Source organism: Taeniopygia guttata, chromosome 1 (assembly GCF_048771995.1).
Source record: "Taeniopygia guttata chromosome 1, bTaeGut7.mat, whole genome shotgun sequence".
In the NCBI taxonomy this organism is placed as follows: Eukaryota; Metazoa; Chordata; class Aves; order Passeriformes; family Estrildidae; genus Taeniopygia; species Taeniopygia guttata.
Window position 1 is genome coordinate 85,099,076 of NC_133024.1, and position 16,802 is coordinate 85,115,877.

Below are 16,802 nucleotides of genomic sequence, written 5' to 3' on the forward strand. Positions count from 1 at the left end.
TCAGCCCGCAGCCCTCAGCCCTCAGCCCGCAGCCCTCAGCCCGCAGCCCGCAGCCCTCAGCCGGCCCCGGCCCCCGGCGGCGCAGCGCCCGCCCCGGCACCTCTCACCCGGGAAGCGGAAGGCGCTCCCGAGGCCGCAGGTTGCGAGGGGCCCGCAGGGGCCGGGCCGGGCGCTGGGACCGCTCAGCTCCTCACCGTGAGTAGCGCAGCGGGGCTGTGCGGGCGGAGACGCGGCGTCGGGGGCTGAGGGACGCCGCGCCAGGAACCCCGCGGAAAAGAAGGCAAAAAGACCTAACAAAGCTGGACTACGCGCAGTGAAACCGAATTGGGAAGGCTGGGTTGAGTCAGGGGAAATACACATTCCGTTTGTTCCTTTGATCTTTCAGGCAGCGGGGCCTGCGAGGAGCAGCGGCTGTGACACCCGCGGATGTCTGGTGAGGCTCCCGCGGGGTCTGAGCGGCAGCGCCGGAGGAGCGCCGTGCCGGGGAGCTCGCTGCTGCTCTGGGAACAGCCTGACTGCCTCATGCCGCCGCCGGCATTTCGGTTCTGTCACAGGAGCCGGCCGCGCTCCTGCCGCATTCAGCGTTAGCAGAGCAGGCATTCCTTCCATCCGCTGTGCAGTTATTAGAAACATGGTGCTCCAGTCATTGAAAAATTGCCTTTGGCTGTCCTGCGTCCTCAGGACTCCAAAAGCTTGCTTCTGGAGCACAGTTGGTGGAGCCCTCATTATCCAGTCTGTTTCTAATGATGTTTACCAAAATCTAGCTGTGGAAGATTGGATCCATGACCACATGGATTTAGAGAAGCAACAGATCCTTTTCCTTTGGAGGAATTCCCCTGCTGTGGTAATAGGGAGACATCAGAATCCCTGGCAGGAATGCAACCTCAGGCTATTGAGGCAAAAAAATATAAAACTAGCCAGGAGAAGAAGTGGAGGAGGGACAGTTTACCATGACTTAGGTAATATCAATTTGACTTTCTTCACAACCAGAAAAAAATACGAACGAATGGAAAACCTGAAGCTCGTTGTGAAGGCACTGAAAGCCTTGCGACCCCAGTTAGATGTACATGTCACTGACAGATACGACATCTTGCTAGACAGGCAATACAAAATCTCAGGCACCGCTGCAAAGCTGGGAAGGACAAGTGCTTATCACCACTGTACCTTACTCTGTAATGCAGATAAGTTTGTTTTATCTTCTGTGCTAAAAAGTCCTTTTAAAGGGCTAAAGAGCAATGCCACTCCTAGCGTGCCTGCCTTGGTGAAAAATCTCTTTGAAGAGGATCCCAGTTTAACTTCTGAGATGCTCCTGGATGCCATTGCTAAAGAATATGCTGTGCAACACCAGATAGATCACCATATCACCTTAATAAATCCAACTGATGAGACTCTGCTTCCTGGAATTAGTAACAAAACTAAAGAACTACAAACCTGGGAATGGGTGTATGGAAAGACACCAAAGTTCAGCATTAGCACATGTCTTAACATGAACTATAAAGATTCTGTTCTTGACGTTAAAGTAAATATGGACGTAAAGCATGGACGAATTGAAGTCTGTAACATTGATCTGCCAGAGCAGTGGCTGCCACCAGAACTGTACAGTGAACTGGTCAAGAGTCTTATTGGCAGTAAGTTTTGCCCAAATGAAACCACTACGCTTGTTACAACATTGCTAAGAGTATGTCCACAAGATGATGAGTTGCACAGCAGGTGGAGTCTACTATGTGAGAATATGATAAGGTTAATGTGACTTGCATTTTGAAACTGTAAGTTAAACTTCTGCTGCTTTTTTATTTAATGTATCAAAAAATTAAAACAATCACTACTAAGAGAAAAAAATCAGCTTGTAGAAAACAAACTGTTCAATCTTGTGCTTTTATTTAATATTACAATTACATTTCACCCTACCTGCACCTGATGTTCCCGAACTGTAGGATTGAAACCACTGCTGACAAGACATCATTGCTGCTTGAACCAGGGAAAATGGTGGGTACATCCCAAATTGGCCCTGTAGCAGAGAAGGTACAAATAGCCGACACAGATGGAATGGGGTAGGTGTAAAAGTGGCATTGTGCTGCTGCACTGGATGCCCCAGTCTGCATCCTGCTCCTTGTGTGAGCCCAAACTGAGCTGTGTGGAGAGGGATGTTCCCTGGTTTCTGATTCAAAGTCCTTGCAGAGTGCTGGTGCCCCTGTGCTTCTGCTGTACAAGCACCATAGTGAGCTTAGCTCACCACTGGGTAGTGAACCACTGAAGGTCCACCCTGGGTTAGGCCTTTTGTCCATGCATGTGCCAGAGCAGGGGAAAATGAGGAAGTTCAGTGTGGGGATTTACTGGGACAGAGGCCACATGTGTTTCCTTCTTGTGCCTGTCTTGTGCCTGGCACAAAGCTGGGAGTCCCTGCTGCCATGGGTACTGGTATGAAAGCTAAACAGTCGAAATGCAAATACAGAGCAAGGAGAAAGAGATTCCTTATGTTCCCACCTTGCAGATTTTCCCGTAGAAGGCAGCAATGAACTGAAAGTAATAGATTTATTGTTAAATAATAGCTATATATATATAGTAAAATTATTAAAGAAAGGCTCAAGATGTATTTCACTGTTGTTGAAGAAAAAGTGTAATGCAATTTTGATTAGGTCGGAACAGTACCTGAAAGGAGGCTGTGGCCAGGTGAGGTTTGGGCTCTTCTCCCAGGTAACCAGTGACAGGGCAAGAGGACACAGCCTCAAGCTGAACCGGGGGAAGTTTAGGCTGGGCATTAGGAAATAATTGTTCATAGAAGGAGTGATTGGGCATTAGAATGGTTGCCCAGGGAGGTGGTGGAGTCACCGTCCCTGGAGGTGTTTAAGAAGACTGGACGTGGCACTCAGTGCCATGCTCTAGTTGACAGGGTGATCTCAAAGGTCTTCTCCAGCCTAGTTAATTCTCTATGTTTGAAACTGCTGGACTAGGTTAAAAGGCTCAAAGCTTCACATTTGGGAAATTACTATATTTACGGTGAGCCTTCTCCAGAGCGTGGCTGGATCTCTGAGGCATTACACAGCTTCCTTGAATTTCCTGATGTTGTGAAGAAATCAAACAGATGAGTTAAGCTACAAATAATAAAAAATAACCTTTATTCCCATTAAAAATAAGCATATATTATACGCAACCGAATAAAATTCACAAGTGACTAGAAACTTCCTATCACAGCAGCAAACCAGGGTGCTCCTATGGAATGTTTAGGGGAATGACTAATAGCACACAGCTCTGTGGCACATATATTATTCATTTTGCTGATGCAACACTGCAAAGCTGAAACATTATTATGAGAAGGATAAAGAAGGCAGACCACTGCTAATTGTGACCCAGAAAATAAGGCAAAGACCAGCTCCATTTCTTATTGATTGCTGTGGAATAGATTTGTTGTTAGAAGCAAGAGGAAAAGAATAGCAGCATTAGATAACAGAAGATGAAATAATAAAGTGCATTAAGGGAAAAAAAAGATAACAGAATACACCAACCATCAGGAAAAATAAATATAGGAAACAAAAAAAGTTCTAGCAATAAACAAGCTACTAGACTATAGAGGCCTATTGTATTATAAGGCAGAAAGTGTAAGGCACTTGTCAGTTCTGAGGATGAAAAGTTTTTGATGGGACCTGAAAAAGAGGACACTGGCCTGGTTTTTATGTCAGACTGTATGACTTAGGCAGATTCTTGCTAACAAAGAACTCTTGATTAAGGAGAAAAAAAAGCAGCACTTCTGGTAATACCTTCTAGTTTCCAAAGGCTGAAGGAATGACAAGGGAAGACTGTCTTTATTCTGAATAGCATATTGCTTGGAATCGCTGAGTATTTTAAGTTAAGGGACTTTTTATATTTTGAGGAACCCACAAGGATCAAGTTCAGCTCTTAACTGAATGGCCCTTACAGGCATAAAACACATGACCTTGGCATTATTCACACCATGCTCTGACCAACTGAGATACTCAGGGTACCCAACTTCTGAATAAACTTCAATTTATTCTTTTTAAGGGACTACCTTAGTAATAGCAAAATAGCTTACTGCAGTTGAGAGTGGCATGAAAAGCCAGTCATTGGACTCTAAAATCAGACAGTAAGATCGGAAGAGGATCGCACATCCTTGCAACACTTAATGCAAAGGATGGTATGAGGTATATGGTCATGTATCATGGAATAAAAGAATACACAGGAGTGTCAGGGAAGAGATTACAGCTGTTTGCAGCCTTCCCAGTCCAAAATCCATTATGCAGAGACACATAAGACGACCCTAAAATGACTGTGTACTAAACACTATCACATTCATAGGCAAAGAGCTTGGAAAGTGGAATGTGAAATTTAGGATTACTAGTAAAGTCTGGGAAACAAAGTATTACAGGATTGACAAAATTCCAGCAAAACAGTAGTCATGACTAGAATACAGGAATTAAAGGAAATAAATAAGACTGCTTATAAAAGAGGACATGTGGTAGCCCAGTTTCCAATGATTGTGAGGTGGTCAGTTAAAGATATAAAATCCAAAACAGGCTCAAGACAAAATCAACAGTAAAAATAGAAATGGCAGTAAAGAGGCTTTTGAAAGACATTATTGAGGGTCTGTTATCAAATCAAGATAAAATTTAGACATGGATTGTATTAAGATTATAAAAGAAGTACAATGAAGGAATCATGAAGTTTTGTTTTCTCAGACTGGAAAGTCTCAAATATTCTAAAGCATATAGATTATAAAAGCTGTGTTGCACTAAGTACTTAGAAGAGTTGCTTCTGTGGGCAGCCAGCTGGACTCAAGCAACATCTTTCAGTCTTACATTTTTATGCTTATGAAAACACTTATTAAAAGCAGTAATTTCTGATCACATTTGCTTTGTGTGTTTAGTATGAAAGACATCCACTGTTGTTTCATGACAAGGTCTCAAGTCCAAGTCACAGTATCCAATGCTGAAACGACCCTGCAGAGATGAACAAAATCGACATGGTGAGCATATACTGTAGAAGAGCTAATTTTAAGTTAATTAAAGAAGTCAAAGCATCCTTACCTGTGGTTTCTTAAAATAATCAAGACCCCTTCCAATCTTAATCATCCATCCATTGTTGAATCTGTTTTAAAAATGCACAATAAAAAAGTTACATCCACATGATGCACAAGCTCCTTGTTTCAATCACAATTCTTTCAATCACAGTTAGCTCCGAGCATCACCAATACCTGTGTGAACCACAGAAGGCACCATTCTGTAGAGAGATATTATATATCTAATACTAATATTATATTCACAATTAGAAAATATAGAACTACAGAGGGCTGATTTCATCCAGTGAGGGCCACTGCCTCTTACTTTGTTAGCCACAGCAACTTATGGTTAAATAGTTTGACTTCAAATAACTGCCATTTGGTCATTTTTTTATATCACCTACCTGATTTCTCGATCATGTATGGAAGACGAAAATTCAATACTCAGTGTTACTCCATAATTACTCAATGACTGTTTTATTCCTTCCAAGGCAATCCTCTGTTCACTCCTACTACCCTATCAAAAGTAAAAATAACATGATGGGCTTTTGTTTTCTTTTTTAAACTATATATTCTACTTCTGGTCACCACTTCTTAAACTCACACACAAAACCTTTTCAGCATCAAAGCAAACCAAAAGAAAGGAAGAAACTTGGATGAAGGCAGTTTTACAGTTTCAAAGACAGGATAAAAAGCAGACAGACTACAGGTATATTTGCTGAGGGATATGGAGGATGAGCTCACTCTCAGCCCTTTGAAACTAGATAGGTACTATTTAAGTGCAGTAATAGTTTAAATAAGTGCAGAGGTAGTTTGACAGATTTCAGCTCATGAAAGCCTCTAAAATGACAAATACAGCTGTTGGAAGAGCAAAAAAACCCTTGTCTTAACAGATGCTTTGGTTTTTATGACATTTTCCACAACAAAACTTTTACAGAAATTTCAGTTTAAGATTCTGCTTACTCAGAATTTGTTAACCAGAAAACTCTGAACTTACAAAATTAATTACGTTCAACTACCTAGGAATGAGCCTGTATTTTTATATTTTGTTTTACATGTGGCATCATCAGTACAGGGAAACAGAACCCAAAATCTAGACACTTACCTCATCACAGGAAGTAAGGAGATGGATTGTTTTCACCTTGCATGGCCCCTTAACTAGCATCTCACAGAACCGTAGAAAGTTATACAGCTGAAAAAGTTTTATTTAATTTAGTAGCTTGGAATTTCTCTAGTGGTTGATGTTTGTGTACTAATCTGTATTAGTTACACCAAATATCAACTTGCCTGATGAACCTGTCGAATGTATGGATCTTCCACCCAAACTTCAGAAACAATCTCAGTGAGGTACTCGTGGAAAAGCTTTTCATAGCCAAAACCTGTTGCATTTTCTTCTATCCTGATTTGCTTATGGTATTTGCCATCTGAAAAGAAAGTAAATCACTTTTGAAGTAAAGGTCAGGACGTAATTTTCAGGTTAAACCACCTCCTTCATCAAACATTCACATAACAACAGACATTTAAAAGCAAACGGGTATGTCAGGTACATCCCAGCTCATGGAACCATGGAATGGGTCAGGCTGGAAGGGACCACAGTGGGACATCCGGTCCAACTCCTGCTCAAGCAAGGTCATCCCAGAGCACGTGGAGAGGATTGTGTCCAGACAGTTCTTGAGTATCTCCAGAGAAAGAGACTCCATAACCTTTTTGGAAAATCCGTTGCAGTGTTTGGTTTCACGCACAGTGAAGAAGTTCTTCCCCATGTTCACGTAGAACTTCCTGTGCATCAGTCTCTGCCCCTTGCCTCCTGTCCTAGTGACTGGCATTACCAGGAAGGGCCCGACTCCCTCCTCTGGGTATCCCCCATTTAGGTATTTATACCTTGTTTCTCTTTCTCAATGTGTTTTTTGATGTCCTCGGCTCTGGTCATGTACTCGGATATCTTCTGCCGGTAGCGGTGCTTCTTCGCCTCATCTGTCGTGGCTGTGAATCACAAAAAGTCACGGGCCAACTGAACACAGGGGCCGCCCTCCCGGGAGCCCTGCCCGGCCCGGCTGTCCCGGGATCCCTGCCGCTCCCCTTCCCTCCCTCGCTGCCCCGCTCCCCGCGGGGCTCCAGCCCTGTTCGCGTGTCCCCAGGGCCGGCCCGAGCCCCGAGAGCGCCCGGCCCGCACCTTTCACCACCTGCAGCAGGAGGTCGATGCCCTCCTGGTAACACACCAGCGACTCCTGGAACCGGCACGCCACGTCCAGCTGCACCGCCCGCTTCACCGTCTCCACCCCGGCCCGCTCCAGCGCGGCTGTGCCATTGCTCCCCGCCCGCGACATGGACATGGACAGGGACGCGGACCGTCGGGGACGGTAACCGGGATGGCGACGGGAGCGGGGCGGGGAACGGAGCGGAGGTGTCGCACCTTTGTCCTTCCGCCCGCCCGGAACTGAAGTGCCGCGGCACCGTGTCCGGCCGGGACAAAGGGTGTGCACGAAGATGGCGGCCGCGGCGGGCCGGGCGGGCCTGGGGCTGGCCGGCGCCGGGAAGGTGGGCAGGGGGGATGTGGGGAATTCAGGGGGGGTCCAGGGAGACATCTGGGCTGGGCATGAGGCTTGCAGCCTCCGGAAAAGTGGGGATCCAAGCCGGGTGTCGTAGGGGTGGATCCAGCTGGGGATCTTGCTCGGGGCTCCGCGGCCGCTGCGAAGGTGGGGAGCCAAGTGGGGCTGGGACTCAGCTGTGTCATCTGCTCGCAAGTGTTCGTAGCTCTGAGGAAAGCGCAGACGAGTTATGCCATCCTCTCTTTGCAGGTGCTGGGGAAGAGGACGGAGGGGATGGCATCCCCGCTGTGGGTTCGCTGTCTCTTTACCAGGTCGAATATTCCAGACTCGGTATGTACTTGACTTGCACTTTACACTTTTACATTTATAGTTTTAATTTATTTTCGCAAGATACCATCTAGTGTCAGTTGACTATTTTCCGTAAAAGCGTTCATAAAGCCTGTGGAAAACCTTGCCATGGAGAGGCTGAGCACAGTCTCCCTGATAAAATGCACGTGAATTAGGTGTTGTGCTGGTACAGGGTGTTGTCCATGTATTTCTGTGCCGTTGTGTGGCTAAACTCAGGAGTTACTATGCTTATTAGCAAACCATTATATAAATATATTTGACTTCATTTTATAACAGTTAAATTTGAGGTCACTTTGTTGGTACTTTGACTGCCTGAAAAGAAAAAGATGTAAGAATTTTTACCAAGGTTGAAGTATGCTTTGGACAGCACTGATGACCAGATATTTAGGGAAAAAACCTCTGTTTTGTGAACTTTATATTATAGGTATTTCAGCCACGGCCTGGAGATCATGAAAAGTACGGAGGTGACCCTGAGGAACCCCACAAAATCCACGTTATTACTAGAATAAAAAGTATCATTGGTCGCCCATATTGGGAAAAGAAGATAATACGTGATCTGGGGCTGCAAAAAGTATGATTGTTGTTTTTTATACTTGTGTATGTCAGAAATGTGGCACTAAGGTGGTGAGTTTTATAAGAACCTTCATTTTGCAGTCACAAATCAGAATTACATTTACAGCAGCCATAAAGCAATCTGAGAAGGTGATGACGTGTTTAAGAGCTGAGGGGAATGTTTGTGGCAAATGTCCTTTTAGTGGGAATTCAGAATACCTCTGTATGGTATTGTTCTGCATTGCCTGAGGAGAATTTTACTCTCAGAATTCTTCTAAAATAATAGAAGAATTTGAATTCGGGTCTCTCTGGGTCATATTATTCACAAATTGTAGCAAGGCAAATAAAGCTCATTTATCAGTGAAAAGGCTTCCAAATTCAGGACTCTAAAAGTTTGTGTCAAAGATGTGTTTATCCAAGTTTTTCAGGCCAACTGCACAATATGCAAAGATTTGCCTAATCAGTGTTATATTACAGAAAAAAAAAAGTGTGCTTGATCAATTTAAGATATAACTGAGGAAAGCAGTTTTGCCCCTAAGCTCTTGTATTTACATTTTCAGTACTTCTAACAGTTGGAAGAAAAAAGCATTTATAGTGAAGTAGGAATAAAGCTGAAGTTGTTTTTACTGGAATCAAGTTCTGATTGCATATTTTTATGTATGTTCTTGATGCATGGCACTTCTGTAAATCTTGTGTTTGCAAATGTGGTTTATTTTTGTACTGGTAGTGTGCAAAGTTCAGTGAGCAAAGATTTGGGATTTGGCAACACATCTGTAAAACTTGTTTTATCCCTTATGTAGGCACATCAGCCAAGACTGCACAAAAATATCCCTTCTGTGAATTCCAGACTGAAAGTTGTTAAACATCTCATAAGGTTTGTTAACTATTTTTTTATTTGTTTGTTTGGAATATTTAATATAGTCACAGGACTTGACTAAGTGAATTCTTTTGCCTGTAGAATACAGCCACTGAAACTACCCCACGGGCTGCCAACAGAAGAGGAACTGTCCAGCAGCTTTCTGACAACCAGGGGAGAGCTTATCATTAAAAAGCGCCTGAAACCTGTGGAGCAGAAAGAAATTAAGTCATAAGGTGTGGTGGTTGGATTTAGATTTTATAAAATAAATACTTTAAATCCCCAGTTAAGAGTTTGTGTATGAAAAGTAAAAATTCTTACTCTGGTATGAATGGCAAAGGTGATGCTGATGCTTAAAGAAGGATTGCAGGTGTACAGATATGAAATTCAATGTTGTTAATAGTTACCTGAAATATTAAATTAATTATGGGCTCTCAGTCTGTGTTTTAATTTTGTGGCTAGATTGCTGCAGTTTTTGGCTAACTGTAAGTTCTCTTATAGTTTGACTTTATTGGTAAAGTCAAATAAGCAAAGAAGCGAATAGAATAGTTCTAGCTAATGATGGCGAGGACATTTCACAGGTAGCAGTAAAGATTTACAGCAATACTGGGGGACTTTCACTGCACAGAGGAGGGAATTGGAATTGGAATTGAAAAGCCCTCTGTTTAGTTGTCATATAAGAATTGACTGGCTGTCCACAGAGAGTGATTTACCATGGTTATCCAGATCTCACACTTGTTCCCTAGCAAACAGTCTGTCATCTGGCTTCTTCTGTAGCTTACAAAGCATGTGAACTCTCCATTTAGGAGTAACAAGAGTTAGTCACCTCTTGGTTGGTTGTCTAATTTGTCTTTCAGAAAACCTGCTGTTCCCCTGATCCTTAGGCTGTTCAGTAAGAACAGCCTAAGAGCTGCAGTCTATGTGAAAGTTAATGTTTTTCCTTTTCTAGAATGGCAAGTGTAAGAAATGTAGAGACTCTGAAGAAAACCTCTGATGTGAGTTAGAATTATGGGCTGCAAGCTTATAAAATACTACCATGTGTGTAGTTTTATTTACAGTTTTAATAACTGTGGCCAAAGTTAGCAAGCTGCTGCTATATCAAATGATAAAGTAGTTTGCATTCCAGTCAGGATAAATTCTGCAATTTAACATGCTGTGAGCCTCCACCACATTAGACACGCTGAAGAGGATTTAATCTTAATGACTGCATGTTGTGAGAACATCAGAGGGATGCAGTTACTGAGAATTAGTGTTTATCCTTTCTGGCTGATTGCAGAGAAGAGTAAACACCTGTAGGAGTTCAAAGGAATAGATAAATCAGTACAGGGACATAAGAGCTGGAGGCACCATGCAGAGGGAAAAGGATAAGCTATGGTAGTGGCATTGAGGAATGTAATGGCCCCAATGGCCAGGCTGAAGGCAGAAATGAGAATTTGAGCTGAAATAATGTGGCATGGAAAAAGTGATAAATTTGTCTTAAACCTTTTAGATAAATTAATAATTTTTCAGATAAATTAATGTTGCTTTTCTCACCTCCCTCCTTTCTTTCAGCATCTGCACAGCATCTTGTGCTGCAGTGTGTTGTAACTGCAGTCTCTGTGAGGCGTTGACCATATTCCCACAGGGAGGTACAAGTTGGAATTTGAGCCCTTTTGAAGGACATGCGTAGTGCATCCAAGGCATAGGGCATTCTTTAAAGAGATGGCGCAAGTACTAGGACACAAAAAATTAGGCAAATGGATCTTGCTGCTGGATAGGAAATAATAAGTCTGTGGCTGGATCACCAGGGCCAGGCTGGCTCAGCCTTGCCAAGCACGCTCGGGATTCACGTCCGTGGAACTGTAGCTTGGGGAGCTTCCAGCAGAGGGCTCTGCCAGCTCTGTCCCACACGCTCTGCGGATGGATTTGCATCTGGATCTACAAAATGCTGCAGGGTATCCCGGAGGGACTGGGTTGATGAAAGGCTTGGTACTGTTCAAACCTGAAGAAGTGTCTGATAAACTATCGAAGCTCAAGCAGAGCTAATAGCAGGCTCCCACGTAGAAGGGAAAATACATAGTACCTGTTATTTCTGAATAAGATGCAGCTGCAAGAGATCTTAACAGAGATGTTTAATTGACAAGCTGACAGTTCCAATGAAAAAGAAAATATGTGTACATTTGGGTGTTTCTGAAATGGTATTTCCCCCAAGGACCCCCCCACTCTCCCACAGTTAATCTGCTATCCCAAACCTTCTCTCTATGAGCATACATTCTCTCAAGATTTGCTCTCAAACCCTAAAACCCGAACCAGCAGTGTGCAGAAATACACTGTGTGTCCACACCCTTTCAGTAGTGGAGCTTTGTAATGCTCCATGTGAAGCACACGTAAGAGACATTGCCTTTTTGTGTAGGGAACAAACAGACTGACTTAAGATGATTGCAAAATTCAGATTGAAAAGTACCTTTTTGGTCTCTAGTCCAGCCTCCTGCTCAACACAGGGCCAATACTGAGGCCAGATGAGGTTGCTCAGTGCTTTGTGCAGTTGGGTCTTCAAAGCCTCTGACAGGGACAGCTCAGCCTCTCTTTGACAGCCAGCACTGCTGTCTTGTACAGCTGTTAGACGTGTATCAACAGATAAAACATAAGGCAGGTAAAATCTTGTTAAGTAGTATTACAACTTCCTTGAAGCATTAATCTGCTGCTTGAGACACTGCAGCCACAGATGAAAACTCTGAATATTCTCATGAATTAAGATGAAAATTAAAGGTAAGTTTCATTTTGGACTATTAGCCATGGTATCTTTTAAGTTATTTTTTTAGCCTTAGCTGGAAAAAAAACCATTGCAAGTTTGTTCTTGTTCCTGGCTTCGTTGTCTTGCCCCATTTTTATTGTTTCTGGAGGAGAAATTCTGAATGTTTTTAATTAGAAACAAAGTATGCAATCAGGGCCTCAGATCTAATAATTACTCAGATTTCAATATCCATTTTTCTTATAAAACCTGGGTCTTGAATCCACATCATTGACATAGTTGTGTGTTTTGCCAATATCCATTTTGTCATCAGTCTGGACAGTGTTAACTCCTGCATTATAGGCTGAGATCCCATCTGGAAAGAGGGTGAAGGAAACACATACAGAAGTGCTACCTCATCAGTGAATAATACTTCAGAGTTGCCAGGCTAGGCAACCAGGGAAGGTTACTTTTTGTAGGTGGGTATACAACCACAGAACAGATGGAATGGAGAGAGGAGGGGAGAGCCCACCCTTACTCCTTGCAACTGAAAAATGTCATGGTATTTGCCAGGTTTCAAAAAAATCCTGCTGGAAGGCTAATCTTACTCCTTTATTCCTTTTAATGCATAGTGAGGAATATTATTCCACATGAACATAGGGACTGGGATGTATTTAGCTTTCTGCAATGCTTACAGCATTATCCTGCTTGACTTTATATATGTGGAGTTTCAAAGCTTACAAAACTCAACTGTTCCTTTGTCCAAGATGGAGATTTTTTTTCTAGATTTATCATCCTGTATAAAACCTCTGTGTCTTGTGCTAAGTGCTCTTCAGTGTCCCACGGCTCGCCAGTCTTACGGTACTGTTTGCCAGCCTGAAAGTGGGACAGCACCATCAGCACACCAGATACCCCACTATTTATCCAGAGTTCTTTGTTGCTTACAGGCTGCTTGTGTTCATTTTGTCCTCAGTCTCAGGATTTACCTCTTTTGTGACTCTATGGAGAGGACACAAGCACTTCTCACGGCACAGGCAAAGCCAGCAGGTGTGTGAAGGGCAGACATTTGGGCACTGAAGAGGAATGCTGGCTCTACTTCCTTGTCTGTCAGAGCCTTAAAAAAAGAGCACAGCTGCTGTTGTAAAGGTGACAGTATGCAGAAAGCAGGATTACTGCTGCTTCACAGTGTTTCCAGATGCAAGGTGACTGCTCCTCTCCTCCTCAGCTGAATCAAGGGTGGGAAAATCCATTCTCTATAGGGATCTCCCCTTAATCCATGAGGTAGTAAAGCTCAAGTCTGAGGAGGCTGGAGCTGTTACAAAAGCAGATCCCATACATGCAGCAAATGTTTAGGGATTTTACAGATAAGGCTACAACTTGGCAAACAAGTTAGGCACAAATGTAGGCATGAATAATGAAGCAAGATCCCTCAAGACCCAGGCCCCTGTGGTGCATAGTGTAATTAACTTGATGGTAGTAACTGCAGCTACAGCATACTCAGTTTAAAAAGGTGCTTTTTGAAACAAGACTTATTATCTAAATGTGAAATAGGAAAAAGTAATCTCTTCAATCCCAAGGGAAGGCTGGGAAGCAATCATCAGCTTCACAGTGTAAAAGCAGTCTGCTTGTGCATTGATACTCTCCCAGGTCCTTCTCTGGTGCTGGGAGCTGACATCATGGCCAGCACTAGCGTTAGCCTCATCAGCATGGACTTTAACCTGGCCAAAGCCTTGGTTGAAAATGTTTAGGGGGTTGTCTTTCAGCAGGGGCCCCATTACTCTTCTGCCTGTGCTTCAAAGGAGGGATGAGATCTGTGTTTTTAAGAAGGTTGACTATATCTGCATTAAGCCAAATGCATTCCCATGGTCACCCAGGCTGTCCTTCATTGCTGTCCCAGCCCTTGAAAGGTAATACCAGCAATCAATCACAGCTGGAGCAAGATCCTCACCATTGCCAGCTTTTGCCATCTTGGCCTGGTATTTCTCCATGTTTTTCTGCTGTCTTCTCTGAGGTAGGAACTCGTCTACAACATGACATGCATGACTTCGCCTTTCATTTTAGAATCCAAACCCGGTTTTAATAAAGGTCATCATGGCTGAGCTGACATTTTGAATCCTGAATCTGTTTAGAGCAAAACAAAGATAGAATTGACTAATTTTACTGAAGGGTACCTTAGAAATCAATTCACAGATTATATAAAATACTTTTCTTGTTCCGATTCGGAGGGCAGTTCTCTAGAATGCAGATTGAGAGAGAGGTGAGTCTTTTTTTAAATCTAAACCTTTGTGTGGATTCATCCCAGATTTAGTCCCTTTTAATTTAGGACTATAATGGAGAAATGTTCTCCATTTTATGTTCAGGTTTTCAGGGAAACTCTCAGTGGAGAGAGAAAAGTAGGTTCAGAGGTTGGATGCACCCAGCGAACTTTCATTCTTTCTGTGGTAGTCTTAAATGTCATCTCAAAGGCAATTCTATTCCAAACATAAACTTACGTGCCCAAGTAGGATCTTTGCTAATTGTGAAAAAAATCTGCTTGCTTGGCAATGACTGATGGTCAGAGACCAGGATCCATAGTAGGTATGAGCGTGTGCATGGGTGTAAGGGGGGATGAGCAGCTGAATTAGTGCCTACCTACATAGCTCAGACTGTCTGGTTTCACAGTTGCCCCCAAAGCTCCAGTTATATCAACATTCAGTATATTCCCCTAATGCTCTGAACAGCCTAAGAACACATGCTGGTTTCGGCTGAAACCAGCACAGAGCAGTATTTACAACCAGATGTCAGGCCAATGCAATGTGTGACTCATGCTGTTAAAATGCTTTCAGATCCCCGGCTGAAACCCATGACATCCTTTTGACACTAGCGCAGGTGTTTGTGCTAGCAGATGCAGTCATGGTGTGTATGGCCTGCTCTGGAGGGGATTACCTCTTGGTCATGCTAGCTTATGTACCTTGTGAACTGGTGCTTTGTGCCCAATTCATCTCCCATAATTACCTAAAACTTATCTGTCTTAGTCTAAAGTTGTGACTTGGGCTGCCTGCATGGCCAGTGGAGGAAGGCATCTCAAAAAGGCAGGTTTTCTATTCCAAAATTTTTTTTTAAAGTAAAAAAATTTGAGAGTCAATTGAAATCCTACACCCTTTACTGGCTCCAGCTTGCTTTTCCATAGTAGCAAGAAAATCAAACAGAAACATCTTTCAGTTACACCCATTACAATTTATCTGACTTGCAGATTGTTTGACTTGCAATTTTTCTGCATTTTTCTGTTGTCTTAACACACCATTGCAGAAGGGAAAACACACAAACATCAACTGAGAGGAACAATTCACCTAGTGGAATATAGACTTTGGTATAGTGAATCATTTACAAGAATATTTGACAAAGATCACAGACCTGACATGTTTGCTACAGGATGTCTCCCCGCATTCTCAATGCACTTCCTGGAGACGAATGGGCTTTGTATCTGCTGGCAGTGTTCTGGAACAGCTGGCTCAGTGCACCTCCCACCCCCGCTGGTCTTACAAGAAACAGAAACAGCTAACAACTTGTGCATCCTCCCAAACACAACAGGGATTCTGTTCTACAGCAAAAACACAATTAGAATTTTAAAAAATGAAATAGCTTTTAATTTAATTTTAAGTCCCATTGCTAGGAAGCGTGGAGGAACTGGAGGAACCTTGTCTGAAAACAGCTGCTCCCCTTCAGTTCTTGGAAGCAGTAACATGCTGACAACGGGAAAATGTGCTTCTGGATTTAATGACATTTTTGCAGGCAAAGATCCAGGAACAATAACATGGCCAGAGCTGCAACTGCTGAAAATTCGGATATGCAGAGACTACGCCAGGCCCCTGTTGTTATCCTCTCTTGTGCCGAAACAGCAAAGGTCAACAACCCCAAATTAGCAGGCGGTGTGGATTTCAAAGCTACTGTAGCTGTTCAGCAGAAAGGAAAACAGCCGCTGGATGGCAGAACTCCCGCGGCAGATTCTGTCCTGACCCGCTTCTCCCCCGCCGTAGATTTTGAGGGTGTAAAATGCCGTTTTGCTCTTTCAGCAGCTCTTTTACATTTTTAGCGGGGGAATTCGTCCCGTGTCATTGCACTGAGAGATTCTGTAAGTTTTTGCTGTACTGTTGATACTTCCCATAGAGAACCAGCTGTAAAAAGTCACAGCAGCTCATGCATGGGGCTCTTCATGTTCACGATTATGACTGAGTGTAAAGAAGGTTGAAACAGGAAAGTGCATCTGACAGGAAGGAGAATAGAACAGATGTGGCTCAAAACAAGTGACATTTAAAAAATTCAAAATACCACCAAAGGTGATTCACAAACCAGTAATCTCCAAGTGGTCTGTGCTACTATTCCCTTATTTCTGGGGCAGAAACATAAAGAATGTCCTAGTTTGCTTCTGCTATATCACAGTAATTGAGGCACTCCCCCTGTGAACAACTTTATTCCCTGCCCATATTCTCTGTACAAACCTCCTTTGCCACACCTGGACAGTTTCACCTGAATTCCCTGGAACTTTATTTATACTCAGCTAGCTCTTCAGCCTCCATATAGAGTAACCTGACAGATCTTCTACTGCAATATTTTGTGCATGTGGTAAGTGTAGGACATCCACCTATAGTACATATAACAAGGGCCACAGTGATCCATTCAATATCAGTATCCATGATCAATTAGCAAGCAACTCTTTATTGATCACAAGAGTCACAGGGGAGGGCCAATTTTGTTTACCCAGAAGCCAGGCTGCAGGGCACTGGACCACATCTAGTA

The 16,802-nt window shown here is 43.2% G+C and overlaps 4 protein-coding genes across 6 annotated transcripts; 2 read left to right on the forward strand and 2 right to left on the reverse strand.

Annotated features, from left to right (window-relative positions):
- Positions 1–64: 64 nt before the first annotated feature.
- On the forward strand, positions 65–1,858 carry LIPT1 (lipoyltransferase 1). Its single transcript, XM_030278337.4, has 2 exons — positions 65–195; positions 386–1,858. Exon 2 carries the CDS (start codon positions 632–634, stop codon positions 1,748–1,750), a length of 1,119 nt encoding a protein of 372 aa, XP_030134197.4. The 5' UTR covers positions 65–195; positions 386–631; the 3' UTR covers positions 1,751–1,858.
- Positions 1,859–3,087: 1,229 nt separating this feature from the next.
- On the reverse strand, positions 3,088–7,388 carry MITD1 (microtubule interacting and trafficking domain containing 1). Of its 2 annotated transcripts, XM_002194162.7 has the most exons (7): positions 7,185–7,388; positions 6,893–6,994; positions 6,299–6,435; positions 6,117–6,203; positions 5,416–5,528; positions 5,040–5,100; positions 3,088–4,952 (listed from the first exon to the last, which is right to left on the reverse strand). In XM_002194162.7, exons 1-7 carry the CDS (start codon positions 7,342–7,344, stop codon positions 4,857–4,859), a joined length of 756 nt encoding a protein of 251 aa, XP_002194198.4. In that variant the 5' UTR covers positions 7,345–7,388; the 3' UTR covers positions 3,088–4,856. The 2 variants fall into 2 exon arrangements, with proteins under 2 accessions (XP_002194198.4, XP_072788647.1); XM_072932546.1 differs by lacking the exon at positions 6,117–6,203.
- Positions 7,389–7,418: 30 nt separating this feature from the next.
- Positions 7,419–9,753, forward strand: MRPL30 (mitochondrial ribosomal protein L30). 2 transcript variants are annotated; one of them, NM_001245321.1, is given in 6 exon segments: positions 7,489–7,549; positions 7,810–7,890; positions 8,333–8,479; positions 9,261–9,334; position 9,419; positions 9,422–9,748. In NM_001245321.1, coding segments are annotated over 6 exon segments (441 nt in total). In that variant the 5' UTR covers positions 7,489–7,498; the 3' UTR covers positions 9,509–9,748.
- A 2,518-nt stretch (positions 9,754–12,271) lies between these two features.
- On the reverse strand, positions 12,272–15,750 carry LYG2 (lysozyme g2). The gene is made up of 5 exons (XM_072936683.1): positions 15,676–15,750; positions 14,658–14,730; positions 13,871–14,049; positions 12,768–12,908; positions 12,272–12,442 (listed from the first exon to the last, which is right to left on the reverse strand). Exons 1-5 carry the CDS (start codon positions 15,748–15,750, stop codon positions 12,272–12,274), a joined length of 639 nt encoding a protein of 212 aa, XP_072792784.1.
- Positions 15,751–16,802: the final 1,052 nt, after the last annotated feature.